The sequence below is a fragment of the Stegodyphus dumicola genome, chromosome 1 (genome assembly GCF_044657685.1).
Source record: "Stegodyphus dumicola isolate Sdum_Otavi_A_Nest chromosome 1, ASM4465768v1".
NCBI classification, from domain to species: domain Eukaryota; kingdom Metazoa; phylum Arthropoda; class Arachnida; order Araneae; family Eresidae; genus Stegodyphus; species Stegodyphus dumicola.
In genome coordinates, this window is record NC_140768.1 from 247,147,956 (window position 1) to 247,175,951 (window position 27,996).

At 32.1% G+C, this 27,996-nt stretch overlaps 1 protein-coding gene across 1 annotated transcript; it reads right to left on the reverse strand.

The window, feature by feature from the left end:
* LOC118204470 (hepatic sodium/bile acid cotransporter-like) lies at positions 1-27,995 on the reverse strand. Its single transcript, XM_035376786.2, has 3 exons — positions 27,343-27,995; positions 15,753-15,924; positions 1-7,078 (listed from the first exon to the last, which is right to left on the reverse strand). The coding sequence occupies exons 1-3, from the start codon at positions 27,877-27,879 to the stop codon at positions 6,444-6,446; spliced, it is 1,344 nt and encodes a 447-aa protein (XP_035232677.1). The 5' UTR covers positions 27,880-27,995; the 3' UTR covers positions 1-6,443.
* Between the last annotated feature and the right edge of the window lies 1 nt (position 27,996).

Below are 27,996 nucleotides of genomic sequence, written 5' to 3' on the forward strand. Positions count from 1 at the left end.
TTATGTATAAAAAAGTTCATATTTTATTAAAGAAAACAAACAAACAAAAACGTACAATATTAAATATCCCGGTGGGGCAGTAAAAACTAAAAACGAATTTACAAGAAATGCTTTTAAATCGAAATTCGATGACACTAATTTGTGCAAAAAACAAGACTGGAAAAATTAGAAGGAAATGGCACATTACTAAGATTTACAATATGAAATTTTTGAGCTCTTTGCTTGTATTAGCCAACAAAATACGATAAATGCGTAAAATTATTATACAAATACTGAAACACCGATGCAATGGTGTTAAATCAAAAAATAGACCATTAACTGCGTACTGACAGAAATGTATACTTTAAATACAACTTGTGCATTTTATGAACATTTACATATTGTGCATAAACAAGAATAGCAGATAAAATGATGCTGAAACTAATTTAATGTAAAAGCATTTTACAGTTAAATAAAGCTAAAATAACAAAAAAGACAATATTCAAGTGTAAAAAAATACTATACGTAAAAGGGGTTTTTTTTCCCGCGATTTAGCACTTAAAAATGGATATAAATAATTTAATTTTCTTTTAAATCGCATATATTTACAATTTTATAATTTACGATACCTTATTCCTTTAACGTTTTCTTTCTGTACATACAAATTCTTAAATTTTCAGCAAACGAGGGAAAAAAATAAATAAATAAATGTCATTTTAATATCTGAAAATTCATTTTTTATCACATTTTACTGCTTTGTCACATTTAAACATTTGACAGCCTTATTTGGTTTCAAACCCAAAGACTTAAAATTAGTTTTTTCATACTGCTCATTTCATAGATGCTGAAAGGCAATTGATGCAAAGCAAGGCTGTGGATAAGTGTCCCATTCACCTAAACATAATTTTTTGTTATATCCTAATCATGTTTAGCAAGAAAATTCAACTTTATAACACCCAAATGCTTTATACAAATTTATTTATATATATTATATACTGCAGCAGCATGCAGTCAACATAACCGAAGGGGCTATGCTGGTCCCCTAATATTTTGCTGTAAATGTTTATATAATACTAAAAATATCGAAAAGAATGCCATTTTATCTCTTTTGACAACATGTGCAATTCAAACATATCTGTACTTGCAAGCAAATTAGACCAATTTGGGTATGTTTGGTTCAACACAAAGGCAGACTTGCTATTGCCATAGCTGTCAAAAATAAGTTCTTAACTAGCGGTGTTAAATTGAATTCATGTTCATGAAAGCATTCTTATGAAAGGTTAGTAAGAAAGAAGTAAAATAATTCATGACATAATTCTGATTTTATATTAATTACAAAAAAAGACCTTGATCAAACAAACAAGTCCTTCGACTGATCATTGTGACAGACCACACAAAGCATGCACAGTAAGCTATGGAGCCGTTTTAGACCAAGTCATCAATCAAGAATCAGTATGACAATAGTGTGGTTTCAACTGCATGTCTACTAGATTCTTCAAGATTTTGTGCTTTTAGAAGCAATAAGAAATACAGAGGCACATTTTAGAATACAGACACAATACAGAAATATTTGCACATTTTTGTAACGATTTTGATTCTCTCCATGAATTTAAATATTAATTTTAAAATATAAACGTGACTGGTATAAAATTAGAACAAGGTTTAATATCGTCTGCAGCATTAAAAATATTATTTTCTTTAAAATGTCGCTGAAAAGTAAACAGTGGATCGAATGCTACATTTTTGCGCTGTCCAATGAGAAATACTCTTATTCAATTATTAAAAAAAGATGTGAAAAGCATGGTTTTAACACTCCTATACCTAAAATAAGTGACATAATTAATATGGAAGGAAAGAAACGTCAAAATTTACATCTGACTGGGAAAAAGGCAAAAAATGCATACCCAACAAAGGTAAGTACAGCTCTTATTAAATCTAAAGTCGCATCCAGTGGCGTAGCTAGGGTGGGGCCCGGGCGCAGCATCCAAGGGGCGCCAAATTGATGCTACGAAATTTTTTAATGAAATGTTTTCCATTCTTGGCACACAGAAAGGGGCGCAAATTCTTCAGTTGTCCCCGGGCGCTGGAAACTCTAGCTACGCCCCTGGTCGTATCTCATATTTTAAAGAAAATCCAGCCTCCCTCCTCAGAGAGCTATTGCAAAATCTTTATATATCTCTGTAGAAACTGTGAAAAAAATTATAAAATCTGATTTAGAGCTAATCAAAACAAAAAAATGTTCGCAATGTAAGACTATGTGCAGATTGCTGCATGAAAATTATTTGGCAGGTGAACAATGGAAATATATTGTTACAATTGATGTGGCTTGGATATACTTATCTGATTGCAATAGAAAAAGACCGATTTACTATTGAAAAAGAGGAGAAAAGACTTAATATGTTGGTTTGAAAGTTTTTATGGTTGTGCGTACGTAGCGTGCGTCGTTTTGCGTAGTAAGAAATAAGATGCGTAATTAATGATATCATTTAATTATTTATTCTTAGCAAGAACAGAAACGGTCATTCCAGTAAATACATTTTGCGTAATAATATCCGAGTTGCCAATTATCAGAGATTAAACTTTACATTATTTCTTGTTGCCAGATCTAACAGATTAACATAGTAAATGCACAGTAATAAAGAAGCGATCGGAAAGTGCTCTGACAGCCAAACGATAAAGTTACAAGTACGGAACAATGGTTATTACTGGATTCTCTTACAACGGATAACTTAAAATAAGGAAAGTTAAAAAAAAAAAAAAAAAAAAAAAAAAAAAAAAAAAAAATAATTCGGATTACTATCAGAAATATGTTTTAATACCTATTTTTAAAGAAGAAATTCCATCCCTTCACTAAACAATCTTCACTGTGTTAAGTTCCATCAGGATAAGACTCCAAGCCTACTACTGCTCTATTTTTTGGAAAAAAAGAAAAGAGAAATGAAACCGGAATTGAAGCTGTTCCTTTTAAATGCATTCCACTCAAGTACCCTAATGTGTCTCCTGTGGATTACTGTGCATTTGGACTTTTAAAACAAGATCTTTATAAGCGGCATCCCAAAACATTGGATGGACTCTGGTAGATTATGAAGGAGGAGCGGAATAAGATCTACCTTGATGTTTTAACAAAAGGACTTTTATCTTGGAAATCAAAACGTAATATGATATTTCAACAAAAGAGCTATCAGACGGAGCATATAAGAAAATAAAATTCTAAGGTTTATTTACATATAAATCTTTGCAAAATCGTTACAAAAACGTTTGAACACCCTCTGTAAAAATGAAACATTACACCTGTCAATTCAAAATGGAATATTATATAAATCCAAAATGATTAGCATGGAATTAGTATGCAGACTGAAAAACTGAATAGTTTACTGGCTGTGTTCTTTTCTTAAGCCATATAATTTATGAACTTTTTTTTCGTTTATGACATCCATTATATTATAGAAATTATCTGTTTCTTATTACTTTATGGCATAATCACTTTTGATATTCTCCTCTGCTTGGTTTGCTAACTTTATTAGAACATGTAATGCATTATTGTTCTAGCTGATCTTGGTACTAAAAAATACCTTTTCTTCAAATGAGTTCCTTTTGGCAAAAATCATGGCCCACTACTGATACAAGGCTGCTATATGTATTACAGTGCAGATATGTAGTTTATTCTAAAGGAGGCTATGATGAACAAAAAATTCTAATAACAGAAAACACAAAAAACAAAAATTCATAATATCTCACATAATTATTTTTCATGATATTTTAAAATTATGCAACCTTTAAACACAAGTGTACCTGATTTTGGAAATGGGTTCAGAGATAGAAACTTGCTTTAGGATTAAGGGGTCTGCTACATGGGTGGCAACCCAAGATACTAGTATAATGCAGCAAATGGTGTCAAAATATCAATTTAAGTATGCTATTTTTCTGGTACTAATATTGTATTCGAGAGCACCAGACACACTGTCTGCTGTGATGGGAAAACACCTTTAACCAGCACCTGTAGTTCAGATTATGGTTTAGAGTTCATCTAAAATGCAATAAAATATTGTATAATATTTCACTGTATGAACCTGAGACATATCCAAAAGTCATCTATGTTTCTGTGCTATTGCTACTGTAGCACAACAAAGTGTAAAACATAATTTAAGGGATAAAATAATACTTTGTACTTTTATGATTCTTCTTTCTCTAATTAAACAAACATGCATAAATTAATAATAATAATTCAAATATCGAATCATAATATAACAATCACTTTTAAAGACAATTTTATACATGATATAAATGCCCATAGGGTAGAAAAGTGGTCTCAAAGCCAAACCGTATGCAGACCAAATGCATGACCTGAAAGCTGATGGCCATAATTTTTTTTTTAATAAAACAAAACTAAATTTCAAATAATTAACTAAATTTTAACTTAATTTCAAATATTATTTACTAACTATACATAAAAATATGCATAAATAACTATAATAATAATGCACAGGAAAAAAATTCAAATTTATGGTATTTATCTTTTATCTGCAAGAAAATACCTGTAAGAAATTTTTGCTGGTCTCACTATTTCAAACATATTAGCAGCTAAATATTAAATTTTTACATTTCTTTCAAATAATTCTAATATGTTCAACTGACCACTAAAAACTTACTTTCAACATAAACTTAAAACAAACAAATTATGAAAATTTTCCAAATTTTCCAGAGACTAACATAATAATATAAATCTATTCTAATATGTTTAACTAACCACTAAATAATTTACGTTCAACATAAACTAAAAATAAATAAATTATGAAAACTTCCCAAAATTTCAGAGAAAATTTTCCAATTGGGACAAAATTTGGGAATAAGCAAAATGACAGTCTCATTCTATATTTATTTTTCATTCTATATCTCAGTGCCTCTAATATTGTTTATACTTACAATTTAAAATTTCATTTCGGGAGATGAAATGATTGTTCTTTTTTTCAGTTTTTTTTTAATGTTCTTGTCAGAATGCTTTTCTATGCATTACATTTGCACTTTTGATTGTGTGCAAATGCTAGCTTTTAACTTAATTGCAATGTAATGCCTGTTGGTACCTTTCTATTCTCCTAATAAATACTATATTGTAATACACTAAACAATGAATTTATTTGATACCTAAATCTATAAATATGATATTAACAACAAACACATCAATGAAGTGGCAGGCCACATAAAATTGCTTCAGGGGTCACATATGGCTTGCCAGTTTGAGACCACTAGGGTAGAAGACATTACATGGAAAATTTTTACAAAAACCTTTTTTTCAAATTTATAGCTATGCATACAAGGCTATTACTGTAAAAAAAAAAAATTGTAGAGCAAAGGTACTGTCAATAGGTTAATTCTGGAAGAAAACTGATTTCTAGGTTAAATTTTTTGAAACTAATAGGATAATTTACATGGTGAAAATTTTTCAAACCATTGTTAATTTATATCTATGCTTTTACTTACATTACAACAATAATGATAGTGACTTTTCAAAAATGAACTGGTGAAACTACTCACACATGTATACTTATACATTCATTAAAAATTCAAAATACTTGACACATCTAGAAAGCTCAAAAAGTATTTTTCAAACAGATTTTTTAAAAAATACTCTTAACTCAAGAGTAAACAAATAAACATTTTTATAAAAGCATACTAACATGACACTTAAATCTCAAAATAACCTGTCTTCATACCATTTAAAATATTTTTAACAATAAACAATGAATTAACTTTCATTAAGTTAAATATTCTTATAACAATTCATATTTTCCACTCTGCAGAACAATTTTTAATATACATCATTTAGTTTGTAATACCTGAAGGGAAACATTTTATTTTAAACAGGACATAAATGCATATTTTCTGTTACTTCTTCAAATGAGCAGCACGAAGCTTCGCATAAAATTTCTAATTCATTTTAGAACATTTTTACTGATTAAATATGTAAACCTTAATACAATACCTTCATTACACAATTTAACAATTAAATTTCTTTCAGTTATTTTTCCTCGAAAAACTGCAGATCACATATTCGAGACTGAATAAGTATACTAAATTCTTCTACAAAAATCACATTTTTTTTTAATAAAATATCAAAATAATTATCCTTTTTTACATCCACAGAGATATTTATATTTTTAAAACTTAAAAAGTATTCTAAAAATAACTGAGATTCAGACAAAACATATCTGTTTTAAGAACAGTACACAATGGTAAATAAACTCAATATTAAAAAACTATAATCTAATATTACTTCTAACATATTCTACAGATTATAGAATTTCAGAGATACATAATTACTCCTATACTTTATGACCTAATATAAAGCTTATTTAATATAATATGATACTAATCTTTAAGCCCAGATTTTAAATTAAAAATATATAAGGCAAAAAAATAATTTCCCTATATTCTATAAGCAGTAATATTTCTCCCATATTTTTTTATCACAAAACCTTTGATACAGAATCTGAACTGTCAGGAGTAGGTAGAACTTTCTTTTCCTCTTCATCATCCATGACATAAAGTCGAGATTCTTGGACCTGTGGGAAATATCGACTCCGCACTTTCAAAAATAAATAGGCGCAGAGAAGTGGAAGAGGTGTCATGATGGAGGCTGCAACAGGTATCACAGCTGCCAGATCAGCTTCAGGCTGCTCAAGGGAAAATCCCAATAAGACAATTGCAATCCCAGTATTCTGGACACCAGTTTCCACAGCAACTGCCACAATATCTTCAAGACGGAGGTCACATGTTTTGGAGATGAGAGTTCCAAAAAGAAATCCTAACCACACATTTGCAGCAGCTGCAATGAGTATTGTCCACGTAAAAAGTTTAAACATATAGAGGTTGGCATATGTGCCAAATATGATTATGAAAAGAATCATTGCTATCGACACAGGAGCTAAGATGTGACGACAGAACTTGGCTACTCTTGGCAACCATTTTTGAAATGCCAATCCAACACCTAAAGGAACTAACATTGAAACGAGAGTAAGCAGAATATTCATGAAAGGCACTTCTGTGGCAATTCCTGAGAAAAGACTTCGGCCAAGAGTAAAAAGCCAGAGAGGCATCATACCTAAAAATATATATATATATATATATATATATTACAAATTAATTGTGATATTTACTTAGTATGCAACAGCTGTTAAATAGAACCGGAGATTTAAGTAGTATCTGTAATTATATATGCTGACTGAAGAGCTGAATACAAATTATTTTAAAAAGTAGAGAATGAGGTATATAATTGTGGGAATACATATTTCTACAACTTTTTTATTGTAGTGACAATAAAATAGTTGTAGTTTCCACATTTTAAGATTTTTAAAGTTAAGAACTCTGATCTACTTTTTAAGACGACTTTCCTTAAAAATTATTCACAGATATGCATACTTCACATTACAAAGTTTGTTAAAATAAAGGTGAGAAGTTTACATAAGTGTTAACACGAGGAGTGAAATTTTCTAGGAAAGAGGAAAAGTAAATGCATATAACAGCTATATAGTAAAAATTCCAATAATTGAAATATTTATAAAAAACAAAATTGCCATACCTATATATGCAAAATTCACAAAGATAGTCTCAAGACCATTCAAAATTTAATGACAAAATTTAATTCTTTTATATGCTTATTTACCAGCTTAATGAAAAACATTTGAAAAAAATTTAGCCAGCAGCAACAAAAAAAGCAGCTGCTTGTTTTGAAAATTCATAGATTTTTCATGGACAATATGCATTTGCCATTAAATTTAATGCAAATGTTTTTTTTTTTTTTTTTTTCTTTTTTTTTTTTTTAACAGTTAGCTTAACAAGTTTTGCACATAAAAGTATGCAACATTTTATTTTTTCAACTAATGACAGCAAAATGATATTTTACAAAGGGAGTTTTTACTCCATAGGGACCATATAAAAACTATATTTATTTTACAGAACCCTTCCTACCCACATACCTACTACAGTACAAAGTCTTTAATCCGGAATGATCTATAATCCAGACCTCAAAGCTACAAACTTTATGCGCATGCATAAACGCGTTATACGTTTCCACATGTGCATAATACGTTTACGCATGTATGTAAAGAGAAGAGATACTATTTATAGAGACAGCCTGTTTATAGAAGAGAGATGCTTTAAAGGAATATATTGTTACGAATTTGGTATTTAAAAAGCTAATGTTAGTTCAATTATAAATTAAATGGTTTCATTTCTCGCGCAGTGCAGCGCATGACGAATATTAAAAGAAAGCTAAGCCGGAAAATTGAAAATACAAGAGCACGTGCATTAAATAAATAAATATGTCTTTTTGATTTCGAGAAAGTACCAGAAAATTCTAGCGCGTTATTTTAAAATCTTATAAAAGGAGAAAAACATCTCAGTTCGTAGTAGTTGCTTAGTTTGTTGTTTAGAAAACTGCTCTTGTTGATTGTAGCGAATTCGCGGATTAGCTTTCTTTAGCTGTTTTGAATTACGTTCTATTGGACATTTGAGTAGTTAAAAAATAACTACTGTGATATATTGTAATACTGCATGATAATTTGAGAAAATTTAAGCATGTTTGTTGTGATAATAATAAATTTTTGTTCATTTTTCATCGGACTTGAGCATTCATTTCATAACGAACCCGTACACACGCAACAATTTTTGGTGTCAGAAGTGGGATTTGAATGCCAATAACAAGAGGGATGGAAGAACAATTGAGACAGCTCATTACTGCTTTCACTGCATTCCAAGAAAAGATGGAAGCTGGCCAAACATCTTTTAAAGAAGAAATTAAAGAGAAAATGGATGCTGGGCAAAGATCCGTTAAAGAAGAAATGAAACTGTGCCAGGAATCTCTTAAGGAAGAAATGAAAACGGCACAGGAACAAATGAAATTGGGCCAGGAATCCCTTAAGGAAGAAATGAAAACGGCACAGGAACAGATGAAATTGGGCCAGGAATCCGTTAAGGAAGAAATGAAAACGGGACAAGAAGAAATGAAAGAAAAGATGGAAGCTAGTCCAAAAAAAAAAAAAAAAAAAAAGAAGAATCCATTAGAAGAGAGATGAAATCTATTAAAGAGGAAATGAAAGTAGGTCAAGAAGAATTGAAGAGAGAAATTACTTGCATAATAGAAAACAAGTTCGAAGCTATGGAAGGAAGAATGGATACAGTTGAAGACAAAGTTGGAGAAATTCAAGAAAGAGTTTCTGCGGTAGAGCAACAAATTGAGGAAAGGGTTTCTGCTGCTGTTGCCAAAGAAGTTGACACTTTAAAGAAGAACACAGCGACAGAAGGAAGCAATTCTGAGGGTTTTAAATTCTTACCAATGGCTGCTCGTCCATCTCTGAAGATATCCACATATGACGGGAAGACATCCTGGCAAGTGTATAAAACACAATTTTCTATAGTTTCGGATGCGAATGGATGGGACTCCCAAGCTAAGGCCTGTCATCTCGCCACTTCTCTGAGAGCAGACGCAGCGGATATCCTGCAGACGCTTCCCGAAAATCAAAGGCTAGATTTCGAAGCTCTATCCGGCGCTTTGGAGCTGCGCTTCGGCAAGAAATGTTTAAAAGACTACAGCAGGCTCCAATTAAAATCCCGTCAACAGAAACTCACCGAAACACTTCAGGAGCTCACCCCGGATGTTGAAAGGCTGTCACATCACGCCTTTTCGGAGCGCCCGACAGCAACAAGGGAAATACTGTCCCTGCAATATTTCATCGATGGCAGTCACCTTGGGATGGCCCGTACACAGTCCTAAACAGGCTGAATGACGTCGTGGTTCGGATTCGTAAGTCTTCAAACTCTAAACCTAAAGTCGTTCATTACGACAGGTTAGCTCATTACTATGGCCATAGAACGTAATGTAAATAATTGTAAATAGTATAAGACCATGGTCCTTTTTGTTTTTAAATGCGTATTTGATTTGATTTACATTTAGTATTTGATTTGTATTTGATAGCATTTGATTTGTTTTATTTATTGCATTTATTGTTCATGTTGTTTATTATTGTAATGTAATGCTTATTAATGCATTTATGTCACAGCTGTAAGTTTAGCTTCCTGTCCAGGGATTGTACTGCCCGGGACGTGCAGTCCTTGGGAAGGGGGCAGTGTTACGAATTTGGTATTTAAAAAGCTAATGTTAGTTCAATTATAAATTAAATGGTTTTATTTCTCGCGCAGTGCAGTGCGTAACGAATATTAAAAGAAAGCTAAGCCGGAAAATTGAAAATACAAGAGCGTGTGCATTAAGTAAATAAATATGTCTTTTTCATTTCGAGAAAGTACCAGAAAATTCTAGCGCGTGATTTTAAAATCTTATAAAAGGAGGAAAACATCTCCGTTCGTAGTAGTTGCTTAGAAAACTGCCCTTGTTGATTGTAGCAAATTCGTGGATTAGCTTTCTTTAGCTGTTTTGAATTATGTTCTATTGGACATTTGAGTAGTTAAAAGATAACTACTGTGATATATTACAATACTGCATGATAATTTGAGAAAATTTAAGCATTTTTGTTGTGATAATAATAAATTTTTGTTCATTTTTCATGGGACTTGTGCATTCATTTCATAACGAACCCGTACGCATGCAACAATATATAAATTTATTACATATTAAGTGCTTTTATCATTAAATTAAGAACTTTACTGATTTCGATCAACCAGGTGCCTTCTCAAGATCACATGACTTCTCCTCTGACTGCCTCCATGCCAGCATAGCACAAGACGAAGAACATCTTTCATTCTTATTTTACATACTCATGAATTCGCATGAGCATGGCAAATGCATATTGTCCATGAAACATAGATTTTTCATGGACAATATGCATTTGCAATTAAATTTAATGAAATTTTTTTTTCTTTTTTTTAATAGTTAGCTTAACAAGTTTTTCACATAAAAGTATGCAACATTTTATTTTTTCAACTAATGACAGCAAAATAATATTTTACAAAGGGAGTTTTTACTCCATAGGGTCCATATAAAAACTATATTTATTTTACAGAACCCTTCCTACCCACATACCTACTACAGTACAAAGTCTTTAATCCAAAATCTATAATCTGGACCTCAAAGCTGCAAACTTTATGTGCGCATTATACGTTTCCGCATTTGCATAATATGTTTACGCATGCGCGTAAAGAGAAGAGATACTGTTTATAGAGACAGCCTGTTTATAGAAGAGAGATGCTTTAAAGGAATATATATAAATTTATTACATATTAAGTGCTTTTATCATTAAATTAAGAACTTTACTGATTTCGATCAACCAGGTGCCTTCTCAAGATCACGTGACTTCTCCTCTGACTGCCTCCACGCCAGCGTAGCACAAGACGAAGAATATGTTTCATTCTTATTTTACATACTCATGAATTCGCATTTTGAACTTTCGCCTCGTGCGACGATGTACTAGAAGTACATTTTTAATTTTTTTTAAAACCAAGCAAATGTTTAAATGGTTATAATTTTAAGGATACTGGTTAGAACTCTTTGTAGTTAATGCCAGCTGTAAAGATAAGATCCACAGAAGATAGAATTAAAGAGAAAATATTAGCACAAAAAACGAAGCAACTTAAACAACTTGCATTGAAAGAAATGTTTAATAAAGTAAACAAATAAATATTAAGCTTTTTTTTTTTTTTTTTTTTTTAAATTTTGATACCCTTTAGATAATAATTGCTCTTTATTTCATAAATATGGTTTCATATTTTTAATTTTATAATTTCTGCATGCCATCTTACCAGATTTAAATTGTTGATCTACTCGTATAATCCAGAAAAAATCCCTAATCCGGAATCACCGAAGTCCCGATGAGTCCGGATTTGTACTGTACTATTTTCATAAAATTCTGAACTTTATTACTGGAAATGTGCATCTAAAATTAATATTTGAAGATTTAAGGTCATTACACATACTTTTGAACAGTCTGTGCATATGCATGGCTTTAAAAATTAAAAGAATAGGCTAGATAAAATATTTCCAACAAAATTTATTACAGTCAAAAGTCGTTAATTCGGACACCCGTAATCCGGAATGATCTATAATCCGAACCTCAAAGCTAAAATCTTTCTGCGCATGCGCCGCATTGACGCATGCGCATAGGCGTTTTACTCGTGCGCGCAAGACATTTACAACTGCGCATATGCATCTGCGCAAGTGCAGAATACGTTTTCGCGTGCGCGTTTAATGTATGACGGACGGTATAAGCTAAAATTATCTAATTATCTATTTCAGTTAATGTTGATAATTGCGTTGTTCCTTAATCTTCAAATTGGATCCGGCTTATTATTTTTTGCAGACTGTAAGAGCAATTTTCTAAAAGTAAGCTTGAACTTTCGATTATGTCAAATAGAATTTCCGATGCTGGAGCTCCCAAAGGATCTAGAAAACGAAAGTATGTTTCGATGTCCATCAAACAAAAAACGAATTGCTACAAAAAAATGGATAAAAGCATATCCTTTGTTTATGTAACCGTTCCGAAATCTGTTTATCAATTTCACGCTGCTCTGCGCGGCGGGGGGGGGGGGGGCACGTCGCGGCGCGCAATGAACTGGAAGTTGATCTGTCAACACTATCGTTATCTTCAGAGCAGATGTTTTTATTTTAGTCGGCTTATAATTCCTTACTAAATGTAGTATTTAATTTCGATGTACTCCGTCTTTGATATGATTTAAATCAAATTCCTCGTCATTATAAATATCACGAATACAAATCACATAGTTTTCTGGTTGCAATTTTCTAATTTCGGCTATGAGTAAGGTATGCTTTACGCATCCACGCGTTAAAAGAAATGTTTAATAAAGTACACAAATAAATATTAGGCTTCTTTTTTGGTAAATTTGGATACCCTTTAGATCATAATTGCTCATTATTTTATAAATTACGGTTTCATATTTTTAGTTTTATAATTTCTGCATGCCATCATAACAGATTTAAACTGATGATCTATAATCCGGAATCGCCGAAGTCCCGACGAGTCCGGATTAAAGACTTTTGACTGTATTAATACTTTGTTTATTTGAATACAAGACCATCCTCTTAATTCAAGAGATAAATAACTTCCACATTTTGGTATGTTTTTGAAATGGTACAGCATATTTAGAAAAGTACCCCATATTCCAAGCATTTTGATATTAAATTAATTATCATATTTTCAGCCAAATTTACTCATGCTGTAAAATAAATGTTGTCAAGACACTTTTCAAATTTGTACCAAAATTTGTAAAAAGTGCATCAAAATCTAAGTTAAATTTTATTTTGAGCACTTTAATATGAAAATTTGGGTAGTGTCTTCCTTCTGTAAATAGATGACCATCTCTAAAAAAAGGCGAGTATTTATGAGAATGTAAATCAGCAACTGGTACTGAATATCACTCATGGACATGTTCTCTAATGCAGTCAATGACCCACAAGATGAAATATGTTCAGAATCAAGAGTGTTCATGTATGGAAGTTTAACTGTACTAATATATTTATAAAAAGTAAATTTACACAGCTGGCCATTAAAATTGCAACACCATGAAGGAAAAGTAAATACAAAAAAGATATTTATTGCAGATAAACAGTATGGCATGAAGATAAAACGATTAAATTTGTAAGCAATTTGGGGGTTTACAGAGGTGTGAAATCAGTAGAAACAGCTGCCACCCTGGGCATCTAAAATGGTCCTTACCTGGTTAGGCATGGAGTTGAACTAGGCTTGGATGACAGAAATTGAAAACTCATTCCATGCGGTTTCAAGTCTACACCATACTTCATCAACCATATTAGCAGGAGAGGGGTGGCAGGCCAGTCTGTCAGCAAGCCATGACCAGATGTTTTCAATGGGTAACAGATTTGGAGTATATGCAGGGCAGGGCAGCAACCAAATACCCTGTGTATCGAGGAAGGTCAGAACACGACATGCAACATGTGGTCTTGTATTATCTTGTTGGAAGATGGCATTTGGCATGCCTCGAAGATGTCACAACCACTGGACGTAAGATATCAGAAACGTACCAAGCAGCGTTCAAATTACCGTTGATCTGAGCTAGAGAATGCATGTCGTGCACCCAATGACTGCCCACATCATTACACCAGGTTCAGGGACCCCTAAGCCAATATCAAATGCAAGCAGGCGACGTGTGGTCTCCTCGGAGCCTGCATACACATATATGGCCATCAGAATACTGCATGAAGAACCGGAAATTGTTTGAAAAGATAACATTGCGCCACTCCTGTATCCAGCTTTGTCGTCTGACACACCAGAGCTGCTGTCTCTCTCTACGTTGCATTGTCAAGGGAAGCCGAAGTAATGGTCGTCTTTTTGACAGTCCACGTGGCTGCAAATGTCACCGCAGCATACGAGAGGACACTAGGCATGCTGCAAACATGCCCATTTCCTGACTAATGATCTGTGATGTGGTTCTATAGTTTTGCAGGGCTGACCTCACAATATGTCTGTCCTCTTGGGCATTAGTCATAGGAAGGGATTGTGATTCTGCATGCCATTCAATAAGATCCTCAGCAACCCACTGATTCCGTATTCGCATGACAGTGGTTGGATGTTGACCAACACAACGGGCAATATCATGGAACCATTATCCACACTCTCGATAAGAAACGGTTCTGCCTCTATCACATTCCAATACTTGCTGGTAAGCACTTCTTCATATTATTCGAGAGATAACACGATATTCTGAGCAAATACCGGCCTTACAGAGTGCTTCTGAATGAGACATCCACTACAACTTTTCTTTTATGCAGTGCTTTAGATGTTGTTTCTACCTCCTGCATCATCTAGAATAGGCTGAAATACTAATCATTTGCATATTCAAACCTTTTCTTCCTTTCATGTGATTTTGGCTTCGGCAGATCATTCCTTCCTGGTGTTGCAATTTTAATGGCTACCAGTGTCTCCATACATTTTTCGCCATCCTTTCAATAAAATAACTTATTACTGTTTTTCCCCAGAAATCCACAGTCACATGATGCCAGTTGCACCACTCTCCCATCAGACAAAATATGCCAATCTTTCATGAGACAGTTTTAGCTTCTTCCTCTCTACTAAAAACTGAAACACTGTGGCAAAGGGTCACAGTTTTCTTTCTACATATTCAACATTCCCTTTATAGGGAATTCACTATCAAGAAACATTTAACGTATTGCATTGAAAGGCCCAAATTCCATCTGAGCTGGTAAAATTGGGCTTTGTGCAGTACAAATATACTTCATTAATACAAATATAATGTTGCAAAAATATACCAGTTCAAATATGAGTAATGAATGCAAAAATATGAATTCCATCCAACTTTGATTCTTGGAAAATATGAATATAATGGTTTACTGGTGGTCAAGCAATGAAGCATTATATTTGTATTTTCCAAGAATCAAAGTCAGCTGGAAGTCAGCTCTGGCAATTCTGTCTTTGGGTAAAATTGTAATTCCTATTAGAGCCTCAAATAGGAACTCTGGTATTTCAATTTATTTGATTATTTGTGTTTAATTTATTAATTTTTTACATTTCATTTAATTTCACTTTTTATTATTTATTATTTTATTTATTTTATTTTGTTTACTTTTCTTCATGGACTTCCATAAGGCTCCTGCACATCTAATTTTAGAAATTAAGTCCTGTTTTTCCTTCTTGCATTTAAAGAATTAAGTACAGACTTAACATGCTTTAACATAACACGCTTTAACATAAGTTAACATGCTCATGTCTCTACTAAATGAAGGCTAACAAATTACTGAAACTATAAGTATTTTGCAATTTTTTTAGACTTACCTAAAGCAGCAAGATTACTAATGAAAGTCATAGTTAAACTAAGATTCAAATTGCCATTCAATAAAACAGTCCACATATTGCTAGCACCACCACCTGGGCTACAGCCAAATGTAAAAAGTCCCAGCTGCAAAATTACATCATCAAACAGCAACCGAGCAAGCGCATACGAAACCTATATAAGAAAAATTCATTTATAAAGGCAATTTAATACAACAGTATAAAGATATCAATAAAATTAAATACTCATGATGGCAATGATACAGTACATAATCTGAAATCCAGACAAAATCTGGACGTCTGAAACACTAACAACCCAACCCTTCTTTTTTTTAGAAATTTTTTATGCTTTACATTTGGAGTTTGATAATTTTTCATAATAAAACATTCCCTTTTTTTAATTTCATTACAGCACTGGTGATGGCTAAACACTTTTTTTAAAATATTAGTATAGCACGAAGAAAAAAATCTGAGTGTCCAACTTCTGAAATGATCTGAGATCCGGACCTCTCAATCACCACCAACATTTCTTTCTTTCTTTTTTTAATGCTTTACCCTTGCAAATTTGGTATTTTTTCATAATAAAAAAATGAGATTTCCTTTTCTTAATTTGAGTTCGGCACTGATGCGAACCTGGAAAATCATTATTTATTATTTTTTGCTTGCATTACTACATGGCTATCAGCACACTTCAGCTTGAGAAATGACTCATGCAGCGATATCTAAACAATTTTTTTAAATATTAATAATTGACTACATAGTAACCTTTTGTGTTGGCATTATGCTAAGCAATGATTACAGACTTCAGCTAAATTCGTTGAAGTATTAAGAGTGTTGACGAGGACAAATTTAACAGAAACTGCTTTCAGTATACAAGAAATAGGTTTTGTAAATAGGCCAAAATATCACATTTAGTGTATATGAATTGAGGATAACTGACTTGTTATTCAATAAGCTGGTATGGTCGCATCAAGTGAAAGATTTTAAGGGATGCAAAGTTTTAAAAATTTAAAGAAGCACCGAGGAACTAAATTAAGGAATGGTACTAAGATGCAAAATTTTTAGAATTTAAGAAGCTGCTTGACAGCAGAATTTTTGACCCACGAGACTGCAGTGGGAAGCAAAATGTCAAGTGCTGGCCCTGCATAAGCCTTTAAAATTTAATGGAAAAAAATGTCTTCAGTTACCAGTTTCATGATACATCACTATTAGTGTACAGCGAACGCTAGCTAAGCTTTATGATGGCTAAGCTTCTGTTATCAAAATATAACAGAAGATTTTCATTGTGATGATCTTTAATGTTGACATTATGCTTGGCAATGATTACAGACTGCAGCTAACTCCACTGCAAAGTGATAAGTGTGCTGAAGAGGAGAAGTTGAACAGAAATTCTTTCCATATGCAAAAATTAGATTTTGTATGTTATATTCATAGGCAAAAGAATATTTTACCTACGAACATTTAGTGCTGTTTGAATTGACAATAATCAATTTGTTATTCAGATAAGCCCAAGATTAGTGCCAAAGTTGGTGTGGCTGCAAAAGCTGGCAAAATTTTAAAAATTTAGTTAAGCTCTGAGCAACAACATTAGGGATGGCAAAATTTTTACAATTTAGGGAGTCACCAGGCAGCAGAATTTTCAACCCACAGAGATTGTACTAAACACTAAATATTTAGCACTGGCCCTAGATAAGATTAAGTATATGTGGGAATTCATTTTTTTGGAAACTCGGATAAGGCTTAAGCATGTGCGGGAAAATAGGCATAAGTATACTTAATAATATAATTCAAGCTTAACTTTTTGATCATGCGATAGAAGCAAGACAAAATTTAGTGGAACATATCTTTATTCGCCAATTTCATGAGACAAGGCTAACAGTGTAAAGTGGATGTTAGCTAAGCTTTAGGATGATAGTCGTGAATTCGCATATGTTCAGATATCGCAAACAAAAAGTTATTTTTTTAGGTTAATGAATGTCTACAGAAATGTGGAGATGTGATATTAAATGAAGATGATAAAACAATAAATGAAGTTTTTCATTGCTATGATGATGCCCAGATTATTAATGAACTAACGGATGGCAAAATCTGTAGTATGGTTTTAAATTCAGGAAATATCACTAACACAAAGAGTTTGTTGCGAACAGAAAAATTTTGGCTGACAATTCAGTAGAAATTTTTTAGGCATCAATTACACGAATAGCCGAACTTTGAACAACAAATTACACCATCTGTGATTTAAAGAGAAAATATTAGCAGAAAAAATAAAGCACATTAAGCAACTTACCTTAAAAGAAATTTTTAATAATGCAAACAAATAAATAGCAAGTTTTTTTTAAAAATAGATTTTGATTTCTTTAAGGTCATAAATGCTTCATTACTTCATAATCACTATTACATATTTTGAATTTTATAATTTCTACACATCACCTTACTAGATTTAAACTAATTATCTAATATCCAAAAAAATCCTTCTATTCCAGGTAAAAATGAAAACATTATAAGTTAATGCATGAGAAAACAGTTTTAATGCATTCACTGCTCTTAATACAAAGACAATTTTTTAATTAAGATCCATCTGTGAATATGGTTTGAAATTTTGCAAATGCATGAGAATGGATGTATGCACAAGCTCCTGCCATTCTTTGCACACAATGTGACCCCATTTGTATTTATGGCTTCAATTTAATAGGAGATTAAAATGTACAACAAAAATCGAGTGTCGCATGAAATACAGTCAGACATCCCATTTTTAACAGCAAAAATCATGAAAACTACAGATATTCATCACCAGATATATAAGATGTAAGGTACAATGCAATGAGTAAGAATAAAGTACGGATACGGGCAAAACTGTTCGAAGTAGGCTAAGAAAGTGCTCATGACAAATGGTTCTCTGGTCAGCCATCTATAAGCACTGATAATTTGGTGCAGGCATTTGAGATCCAAATTCCCACACAGATTTGAATAAATGGCACGGAGAAATGAATCCATTGATGGTGAAGTGAAAATTACCGTGACTAACTGCCTATCATCACTACAGGCAGAATATCCAAAAATTTACAGTCTATTACAGTAAATGTTTATTGTAAATGTTAATGATCACAAGGACCAATAAACGCAAATAAACATCAGTATTATTACTAATCTCTAAAACTAACCAAAATTGTTAGGAATTATTGATGGCCACATACATATACAGGATTTACTGCATATATTATTTTTGTAAGATTTATCATATTAGTGGTCTTTGTTTCTGAAGTAATATTACTATGAGATGATACATACATAATCCTCCGTAACTGGAGGCTTGCTGCTGTTTTGATCAAAGACACAACATGAAATTAAGATAGCTGTCAACATTTTAAAATATAGTGAAACCTGTCATAGCATTTAACCTTTGAATACATCAAGTATTTCCAAAAATACAGTCAAAAGTCATTAATCCGGACCTCAAAGCTACAAACTTTCTGCGCATGCGTACTTTTATGCATGCGCATAATACATTTACGCATGCGCGTTTAATGTATAACGGACGGTATAAGCTAAAATTATTTAATTATCTATTTCAGTTAATGTTTCAGATTGCGTTCTTCCTTAATCTTCGAATTGGATCCGGCTTATTATTTTTTGCAGACTGTAAGAGCAATTTTATAAAAGTAAACTTGAACTTTCGATTATGTCAAATAGAATTTCTGATGCTGGAGCTCACAAAGGATCTACAAAATGAAAGTATGTTTCGATGTCCATCAAACAAAAAGTGGAATTGCTGCAAAAAATGGATAAAGACATGAAGAAGGTGACAGAGAGGTTAGTGAAAACGAAAAAATTTCGATTGACAACTTAGTCGGTATTCTCGGCATAGCAATTACAGGACTTGTACAGCGGAACTTTGTAACTGAACAAGAAATTATGTCTGTTTATAGAATTAAAGAGAAAGTATTATCACATAAAACGAAGCAACTTAAACAACTTACATTGAAAGAAATGTTTAATAAAGTAAACAAATAAATATTACACTTTTTTTTTGTAAATTTTGATACCCTTTAGATCATAATTGTTCTTTATTTCATAAATTACGGTTTCATATTTTTAATTTTAGAATTTCTGCATGCCATCTTACAAGATTTAAACTGATGATGTATAATCCGGAGTCGCCGAAGCCCGACGAGTCTGGATTAACGCCTTTTGACTGTAGTACTATATTATTTCGTATTAAGCTTCATTGTGTGTTGTGTGAAAGAGTGTTGATTAATTTTTGGATTGCATGGCGCTATCTAAAGTGAATTCTAAATATTTAATGCGTTTATCTGATAATTCAAAAGAATTGGTTGAATGGTGTATGAGTGTAGGATTAATTGCGGATAAGTATGAATGTCCAACATGTGGGAATGAAATGAGATTGTGTGAAAGGAAGGATATTACAGATAAGTTTGAATGGCAGTGCAAGAAATCTGGTTAAATGGACATTTTGTGAAACGGAGTGTAGGGAAGGGTACATGGTTTGCTGAAAGTTGTTTGAGTATGGGGGAAATTTTATTAATTTTTTATTAGTGGGTGAATAGAATGCCAGTTGACTACTGGATTATTTAATCTATAAGAATAGTTTATCCGCCACATAATCACGATTCTGAAGAAGATTAGATAAGTTAGTATTTTTAATTATTTGAGGATATTATTTTTATGCATTGTTCTAAATGTAAGGAGTAAATAAAGTAATATGGTATTATTGGAAAACTGTTATTAGCAATGATTTAGTTTAAAGTAATTAGGATTGTAAGCTAATTTTTATTAATTTAATGTATGTGCTTATTTATATTTTAAGTAATGTTTTTTAATTTAATTATATTTTAATTAAATGATAGTTATTTTGTGAATTATATGTTTGTAGGAATTTGGTATACATTTCAGTGGAAGTAAACGTGCATGGCAATAATTTAAGTATTTGACACTAAGTATTTGCAACCATTTTTAATGTTTGTGTTATGAATTTGTTGGTGACGTTTATAATAGATAATTTAGAGGTAAAAGTTTTTGGATATTTTATTTATTTTATACGTGCAAATGTTCATCCTTGGAAAGGGTGTATACTTTTTCACGATCAGGTAATTTCATATATGTTCTTTTTACCGGATTTAAAGATTCACAAAATTTTCATGCATTTTCGTGAAATTTTTCTAATTTACGAGAAAAAAGCAGTGTACATGGATATAGTGAAGAGTGTGCGCAATGCCATTTTTGCGCAATTCTGGGATGTTTTTTTAAGAAAAAATAACTCGACGTGTACATGGTTTAGTTATATTTTAATTAAATGATAGTTATTTTGTGAATTTTATGTTTGTAGCAATTTGGTATATGTTTCAGTTGAAGTAAATGTGCATGGAAATAATTTAAATATTTGACACTAAGTATTTGTAACCTTTTTTAATGTTTGCGGTATAAATTCGTTGGTGACGTTTATAATATAATAGATAATTTAGAGGTAAAAGTTTTTGGATATTTTATTTATTTTATACGTGGAAATGTTCATCCTTGGAAAGGCTATATATTTTTTCGCGATCAGGTAATTTCATATATGTTCTTTTTACTGCATTTAAAGATTCACAAAATTTTCATGCATTTTTGTGAAATTTTTCTAATTTATGAGAAAAAAGCAGTGTACATGGATATAGTGAAGAGTGTGCGCAATGCCATTTTTGTGCAATTCTGGGATTTTTTTTAAGAAAAAATAAGTCGACGTGTACATGGTTTAGTTATATTTTAATTAAATGATAGTTATTTTGTGAATTTTATGTTTATAGCAATTTGGTATACGTTTCAGTTGAAGTAAACGTGCATGGAAATAATTTTAATATTTGACACTAAGTATTTGTAACCATTTTTAATGTTTGCGGTATAAATTCGTTGGTGACGTTTATAATATAATAGATAATTTAGAGGTAAAAGTTTTTGGATATTTTATTTATTTTATACGTGCAAATGTTCATTCTTGGAAAGGGTATATACTTTCTCGCGATTAGGTAATTTCATATATGTGCTTTTTACCGAGTTTAAAGATTCACAAAACTTTCCTGCATTTTCGTGCAAATTTTTGTAATTTATGAGATAACAGCAGTGTAGATGGATAAAGTTAAGAGTGTGTACAATGCCATTTTTGTGCAATTCTGGGATTTTTTTTAAGTAAAAATAAGTCGACATGTACATGGTTTATGTGTATATGCGATTCTGAAAAACGCGGCAAGGAGTTTGCGATACTGCACTTTTTCCCAATTTGGCAGTTAACATTTGTCATGATTAAGCAGTTTTGCTCCATAAAATTTCTAGCATCAGTGTAATTCGGATAGCAGATTGTTGGAAAAAGTGTTCAGTAAATAAAAAGAAAAACATGTCTTTAGTTCGTGAAGACAAAATGGTGGCGAAAAAAAAAATAAAGGGGTTGCTGTAACAGAGTTGGTCGCCAAATTTTCGCCCAAAAATCGCCAAGTTACCATAATCCAAAGATTAACCAAAGCATGTTTTTTACAGGGGGGTGGGAGGATGGATTTCACAACCTGGAAGTTACCTAAAAATGAGGAAGAGGCAGTGAATGCATTTTGAATTTATGGCTCTAGTGTAGAATTGGGTGCCCCTTCGATTGGCGACAATTGTTTCAAAATTTTGGTGATGAAACTTCACTTCTGGTTACCACGATAGTTTTAACTTTGTTTTAGCTTCCCGATTTTATTTAAATGAAAATAGATTGATATGTACATGGACATATTTAAGGCAGTGCGCAATGCCTAGTTTGTGCAACTCTAGGATTTTTTTTAAGTAAAAACAGATGGATGTGTACATGGACACAGATCTTGTGCAATTCTTAACTTCTTATTTTGGTTTTGTGTAGCGGCCATCTTGAAATTGTGCCTACCTGCCGCCGATCTTGGCATCGAAAAAGAATCGCCAATAAACAAGGAGAACCCAGTTGTACACTTTTATCGAATTTATTATTACTGTTACAATAAAAAATATCTTATGTTCTTTCATGGCACCTGTATGATGGAAAAGTACCAATAAGTGTAGCAATCAATCAATATAAATTACAACCACAGAAACTTATATTTCAATAAAAACATGCATTATGTCATTAAAATATTTTCAATTAATCAAATTTTATTATTAACTTAAAACATTAATTTCCATGTAATATATAAATTAATGAATGCAGCATTGATACTCCAAGTACTGGATATAGGATGAAGCAAATTATAACAAACTTTGAAATTAACTATACAACAGTATGGATTATGAAATTAATGAAAAAAAAATAAATACTTTTCTGTTACCAGGACCAAATTCAGAAATACATGTATGCATATATGCAAAGCTTAGACTGCGCCGAAGCCCGGCTCCGGCACTTCTTAGTTTTTGGTATAAAACATAATTCTTGGCGGAGTGCACCGGAGCCCTAAATAAGAAGGCTTCGGCACCTCTTTTATGTAAGTGAACAACAATTTCAGTAGAAATTCAGTAGTTGCAATAAAATTGTATTAAAAAATCGCTTTTTAAATTTTAGTTTATCTCTGTACATTTTATTTAATTACTTTAATCTTTTAAATAAATAATAATCCATTTTGGTTAATCTTTGGATTATGGTAACTTGGCGATAATTTGGCGACCAACTCTGCTACAGCAACCCTCTATTTTTTTTTCGCCGCCATTTTGTCTTCACGAAGTAAAGACATGTTTCTTTTCTTTTTATTTACTCAACACTTTTTCCAACAATCTGCTAGCCGAATTATATTTATGCTAGAAATTTTATGGAACAAAACTGCTTAATGACAAATATTAACTGCAAAATTGGGAAAAAGTGCAGAATCGCAAACTCCTTGCCGCGTTTTTCAAAATCGCACATACACAGTAACCATGTACACGTCGACTTATTTTTACTTAAAAAAATATCCCAGAATTGCACAAAAATGGCACTGCGCACACTCTTGACTTTATCCATCTACACTGCTATTTTCTCATAAATTACTAATTTTGCACGAAAATCCAGGAAAATTTTGTGAATCTTTAAACTCGGTAAAAAGCACATATTTAAAATTACCTGATCGCGAAAAAGTATATACCCTTTCCAAGGATGAACATTTGCACGTATAAAATAAATAAAATATCCAAAAACTTTTCCCTCTAAAATTATCTACGAGTATTGTATTATAAACCTAACCTGCCAATTTCTAATGCAAACATTAAAAATGGTTCCAAATATTTAGTGTCAAATACTTAAATTCTTTCCATGCACATTTACTTCTACTCAAACGTATTCCAAAATACTACAAACATATAACTCTCAAAATCACGATCATTAAATTAAAATATAATTAAATTAAAAAACACTACTTAAAATATAAATAAGCACATACATTAAATTAATAAAAATTAGCTTACAATCCTAATTACTTTAAACTAAATCATTGCTAATAACAATTTTCCAATAATACCATATTAATTTACTTACTCCTTACATTTAGAATAATGCATAAAAATAATATCCTCAAATAATTAAAAATACTAACTTACCTAATCTTCTACAGAATCTTGACTGCATGGCGGATCACAAAATGTCCACTTTCACCAGATTTCTTGTACCGCCATTCAAACTTATCTGTAATATCCTTCCTTTCACACAATCTCATTTCATTCCCACATGTTGGACATTCATACTTATCCGCAATTAAGCAATTATTTTCAATTACATATAAACACAATAAAAATTTCGGATTTACTTTATATAGGGCCATAGGATCCAAATATTAAACAACACTGTTTCACATAACTTAGAATGAAATTAACGCTATAAAATACAGCAGATATTTTTACAAATTTACCCCCTTTTCCGATTAAAGAACAGTGATTCGTCCATTAATGTCACATGACATATCTCATGATCTCTCATTTCCCTCACACAAAATAATGTGTAATCGAAACTGAGTACTTCTCACATTATTCCCAAAGTCCTAGGTAGTAACCTTTATCGCCTCCAAAATGTCCCCAAACTACCTGTTACCATATTCCAAAGATTAGCCTTAATTTTTATTTAATTACGTAATAATTGATAAATATTAATTAGATAATATTTAATGATTTAATTTTAAGGTACAACTCTGATATACGCCCTAATTTCACCAAATGTGGCGATATGTGTTCTGCGCTGGTTTTTGGCGCAATTGCGTGTTCTATGGCAACCCTGTTGACGTTGAACAATCTTTAGCTGGAGCTCGTTGATTCGCGTCTATGTCTGAAAAGATGGGAGGGAAAGATAAAGAAGTTGTTGAATTGAAATTCGGCAAAAGGAAATATCATTGTGGCCATCCTGTTGAAGGGTAGTGGGTATTTGGAGGTGTGGAAGGAGGGTCTGGGAGATTATTTTTAATGCTTGTGCATGATAGAAGTAAGGATTTGTGATTTTATTTATTTGTGAACCATAGTATGAACTTTCTGGAGTGTGTCTGGCTGTCATGTAAATACGATAGTGATTACGTGGCGGCATGTTAAAGGCGGTATGAAATTGGCATTTCTGCTGCTCGAAAAAGCATTAATTCATAATAAGTGCATTTTATTTTATTCTTGTTCTTATTTTGTAGAATGTTATGTTCATTGGTTATTTAGTACGAATTTCTGTCGTTGTTGTTTTTGAAACAAAACGCTGTGTACATGGTATTGTTTGAAATTTATTGTTATTATGTTATTTTACTAAAGCGAGGTGTGCGTAGATCATAGATTCGTTCCTTGCCTAAATTGTGCAATTCGTAGATGTTTTTTTAAGTTTAAACAGGATGCTGTGTACACAGTATTCCTTGAAATTTATTAAAGCGAGGTGTGCAAAAAAGTTCATAGATTCATTCCTTGCCTAAATTGTGCAATTCGTAGATGTTTTTTTAAGTTTAAACAGGATGCCGTGTACATGGTATTCTTTGAAATTTATTGTTGTTATGCTAATTTATTAAAGCGAGGTGTGCGTAGTTTGTAAATTCGTTCGTTGCCTACATTGTGCCATTCGTAGACTTTTTTTAAGTTAAAACATGTGGCTGTGTGCATGGATTTTTGTCAAATATTTTTGGTTAGAAACTTTACGTTTTTGCTATCTAAATTTTTTGTTTTTGTTTCGGATTTTTAGCTTAAATCGTGTGTTCAAAACGTAGTTTTTGCATGTGCAAAAACCACGTTTTTGGAGACATTTTAGGCTTAAAGTTTGAAATATAGACAAAAAATTTAGATAGTAATATGGCAGCGTGAAGTTTCTCGCCAAAAATGTTTGGCGACTTGAGGGCGCATATCAGAGTAGTTCCAATTTTAAAATTATTAATGATTTTAATAGTCATTTTATTTATTTATTTACTTCTGTTCCTCTTTGCTGATGGTCTTCCATAAGGCTCCAGCACTTCTAATTTTAGAAATTAAGCCCTGCATATATGTATGTATTATCTGTGTTTTTGTGTGTGTATGCGCACATATACATACATGCATACATTTTGATAACTGAAAAGTACTAAGAAATCATTGGCTTTATAAACATTAAGAACAGGCAATTTAGTTTGCCCATTAAGCATAAAGGCCATTACTTACTTTTAAGTACAAAAAATTAAAGCATTTCTATAACACTCCGGAAGTATACATAAATTGGAATTTTATTTTTATAGATTTAAACAAAATTTTAAGCTGATAGAACAAATGAGGAAAATCCGAAATCTGATCAGTGAAATTGTTTCAAGAAGAGATTTAATGCTATGTCTTTTTTATATACTGAAATTTTACATCTTTAAATACTGTACAATATCGTTTTAATAAAAAAAATAGTTATGGTCATATTTAAGCAATTTACGTTTCACGAAGTTCAAGAAAACTAAACAAATGAGGGAACTTTACTTGAACGTCTCATGTTCTAATGAGCTCGTATTTCTAGGGAAATAAGAGTATTGCAAGATCTGTTTATTGTTAAACTAAAACGTTAGGAATTCTATTTTGTCCCCTTGAAATTTTTGCTCAGTTTTATAAAAAGAAGTACTGGAGCTCATCTTATTTAGGGCTCCGGTGCGCTCCGGCTAGAATTGTAATTTATCTTAAAAATTCAGAAGTATCGGAGCCGGGCTAAGGTGGGCTCCGGCACAATTCAAGCACTGGGTGTATCTGATTTTAAACTGTTGATTAAAATTTAGCCATTTAAATCATGATTTTAATCGCATGATTAAAAAAAGTTACTACTGATGTAGCACCGGAGCCTCATCAAATCATTGAGGATTTCCTTAAAAATGTTTTTATAAATGAAGGGAGGAAGCAAAAGAGCATGTAAAATATTTGCCTTAAATGCATGAAGTGTCATGAATAGACACTTGTGCTACAAACAAGCTTCACTGTTCAGATGACTCATTTTTCATACTTATCCCATATTTGTTAGTTCAAATTTATTTTCACCATTTGCAAAACTATTTTTAAGTTATAAAATTTAATTTTAGGAAATAACATTAATCCAAAACAAAGGACTCCTTTGACATAATAGTTCATCAGCAATAAGTCAAGAATCAGTAATTTCTTACCATAAAGCAATATTACTTACCAGAGGCATTATAGCATACTGGGATAGAAATCCAATACCAGGAGCAATGGGTTTTCGAAGAACGGACATCACCACTCCTAAATCAAGGGCGCAACCCATGTTAATATAATTCAATGAAACTAATGTTGCAACTGAACCGGTGAAAGCTTTGGATATGGCTTTTATTCGACGCACAACGCTGACTTCTAATACATTGGAGCGTTCTTTTACAGTTCCATTCACTTCTTTGACTAGCTCAATGGAAGTCTTTCCAAGAAATATAGCACGAACCATAAATGATCCATTATTAGTCTTATGATGAAAGAAAGTTCCATTACTAACTGCAGCAATACCAGGGTCTTTGGAAATCGCTCGGTATAGTCCTTCGTCTGGGTCTGTGATGGCCTTTTCTAATACAGAAAAATAAACAGGAGTTTCTTCACCTTCAGTGATTTTCTTTAAATTAGCTGGATAAAAGGTTACATTAATTGCAGCAGTTATTTCCAAAAGTAGCATCAAAAAGCTAAACAAGAGCGCGAGAAGCACAACAGGACACATTTCGGTAACGTTCAGCTGATACCAAGGGAGTCAAACTACTGACATAAACACAACCTATTTCACCTTCTTTGCGTAACGAGTTCACCTGTTTTCTGATCCTGTTTGCTGTCTGCAATT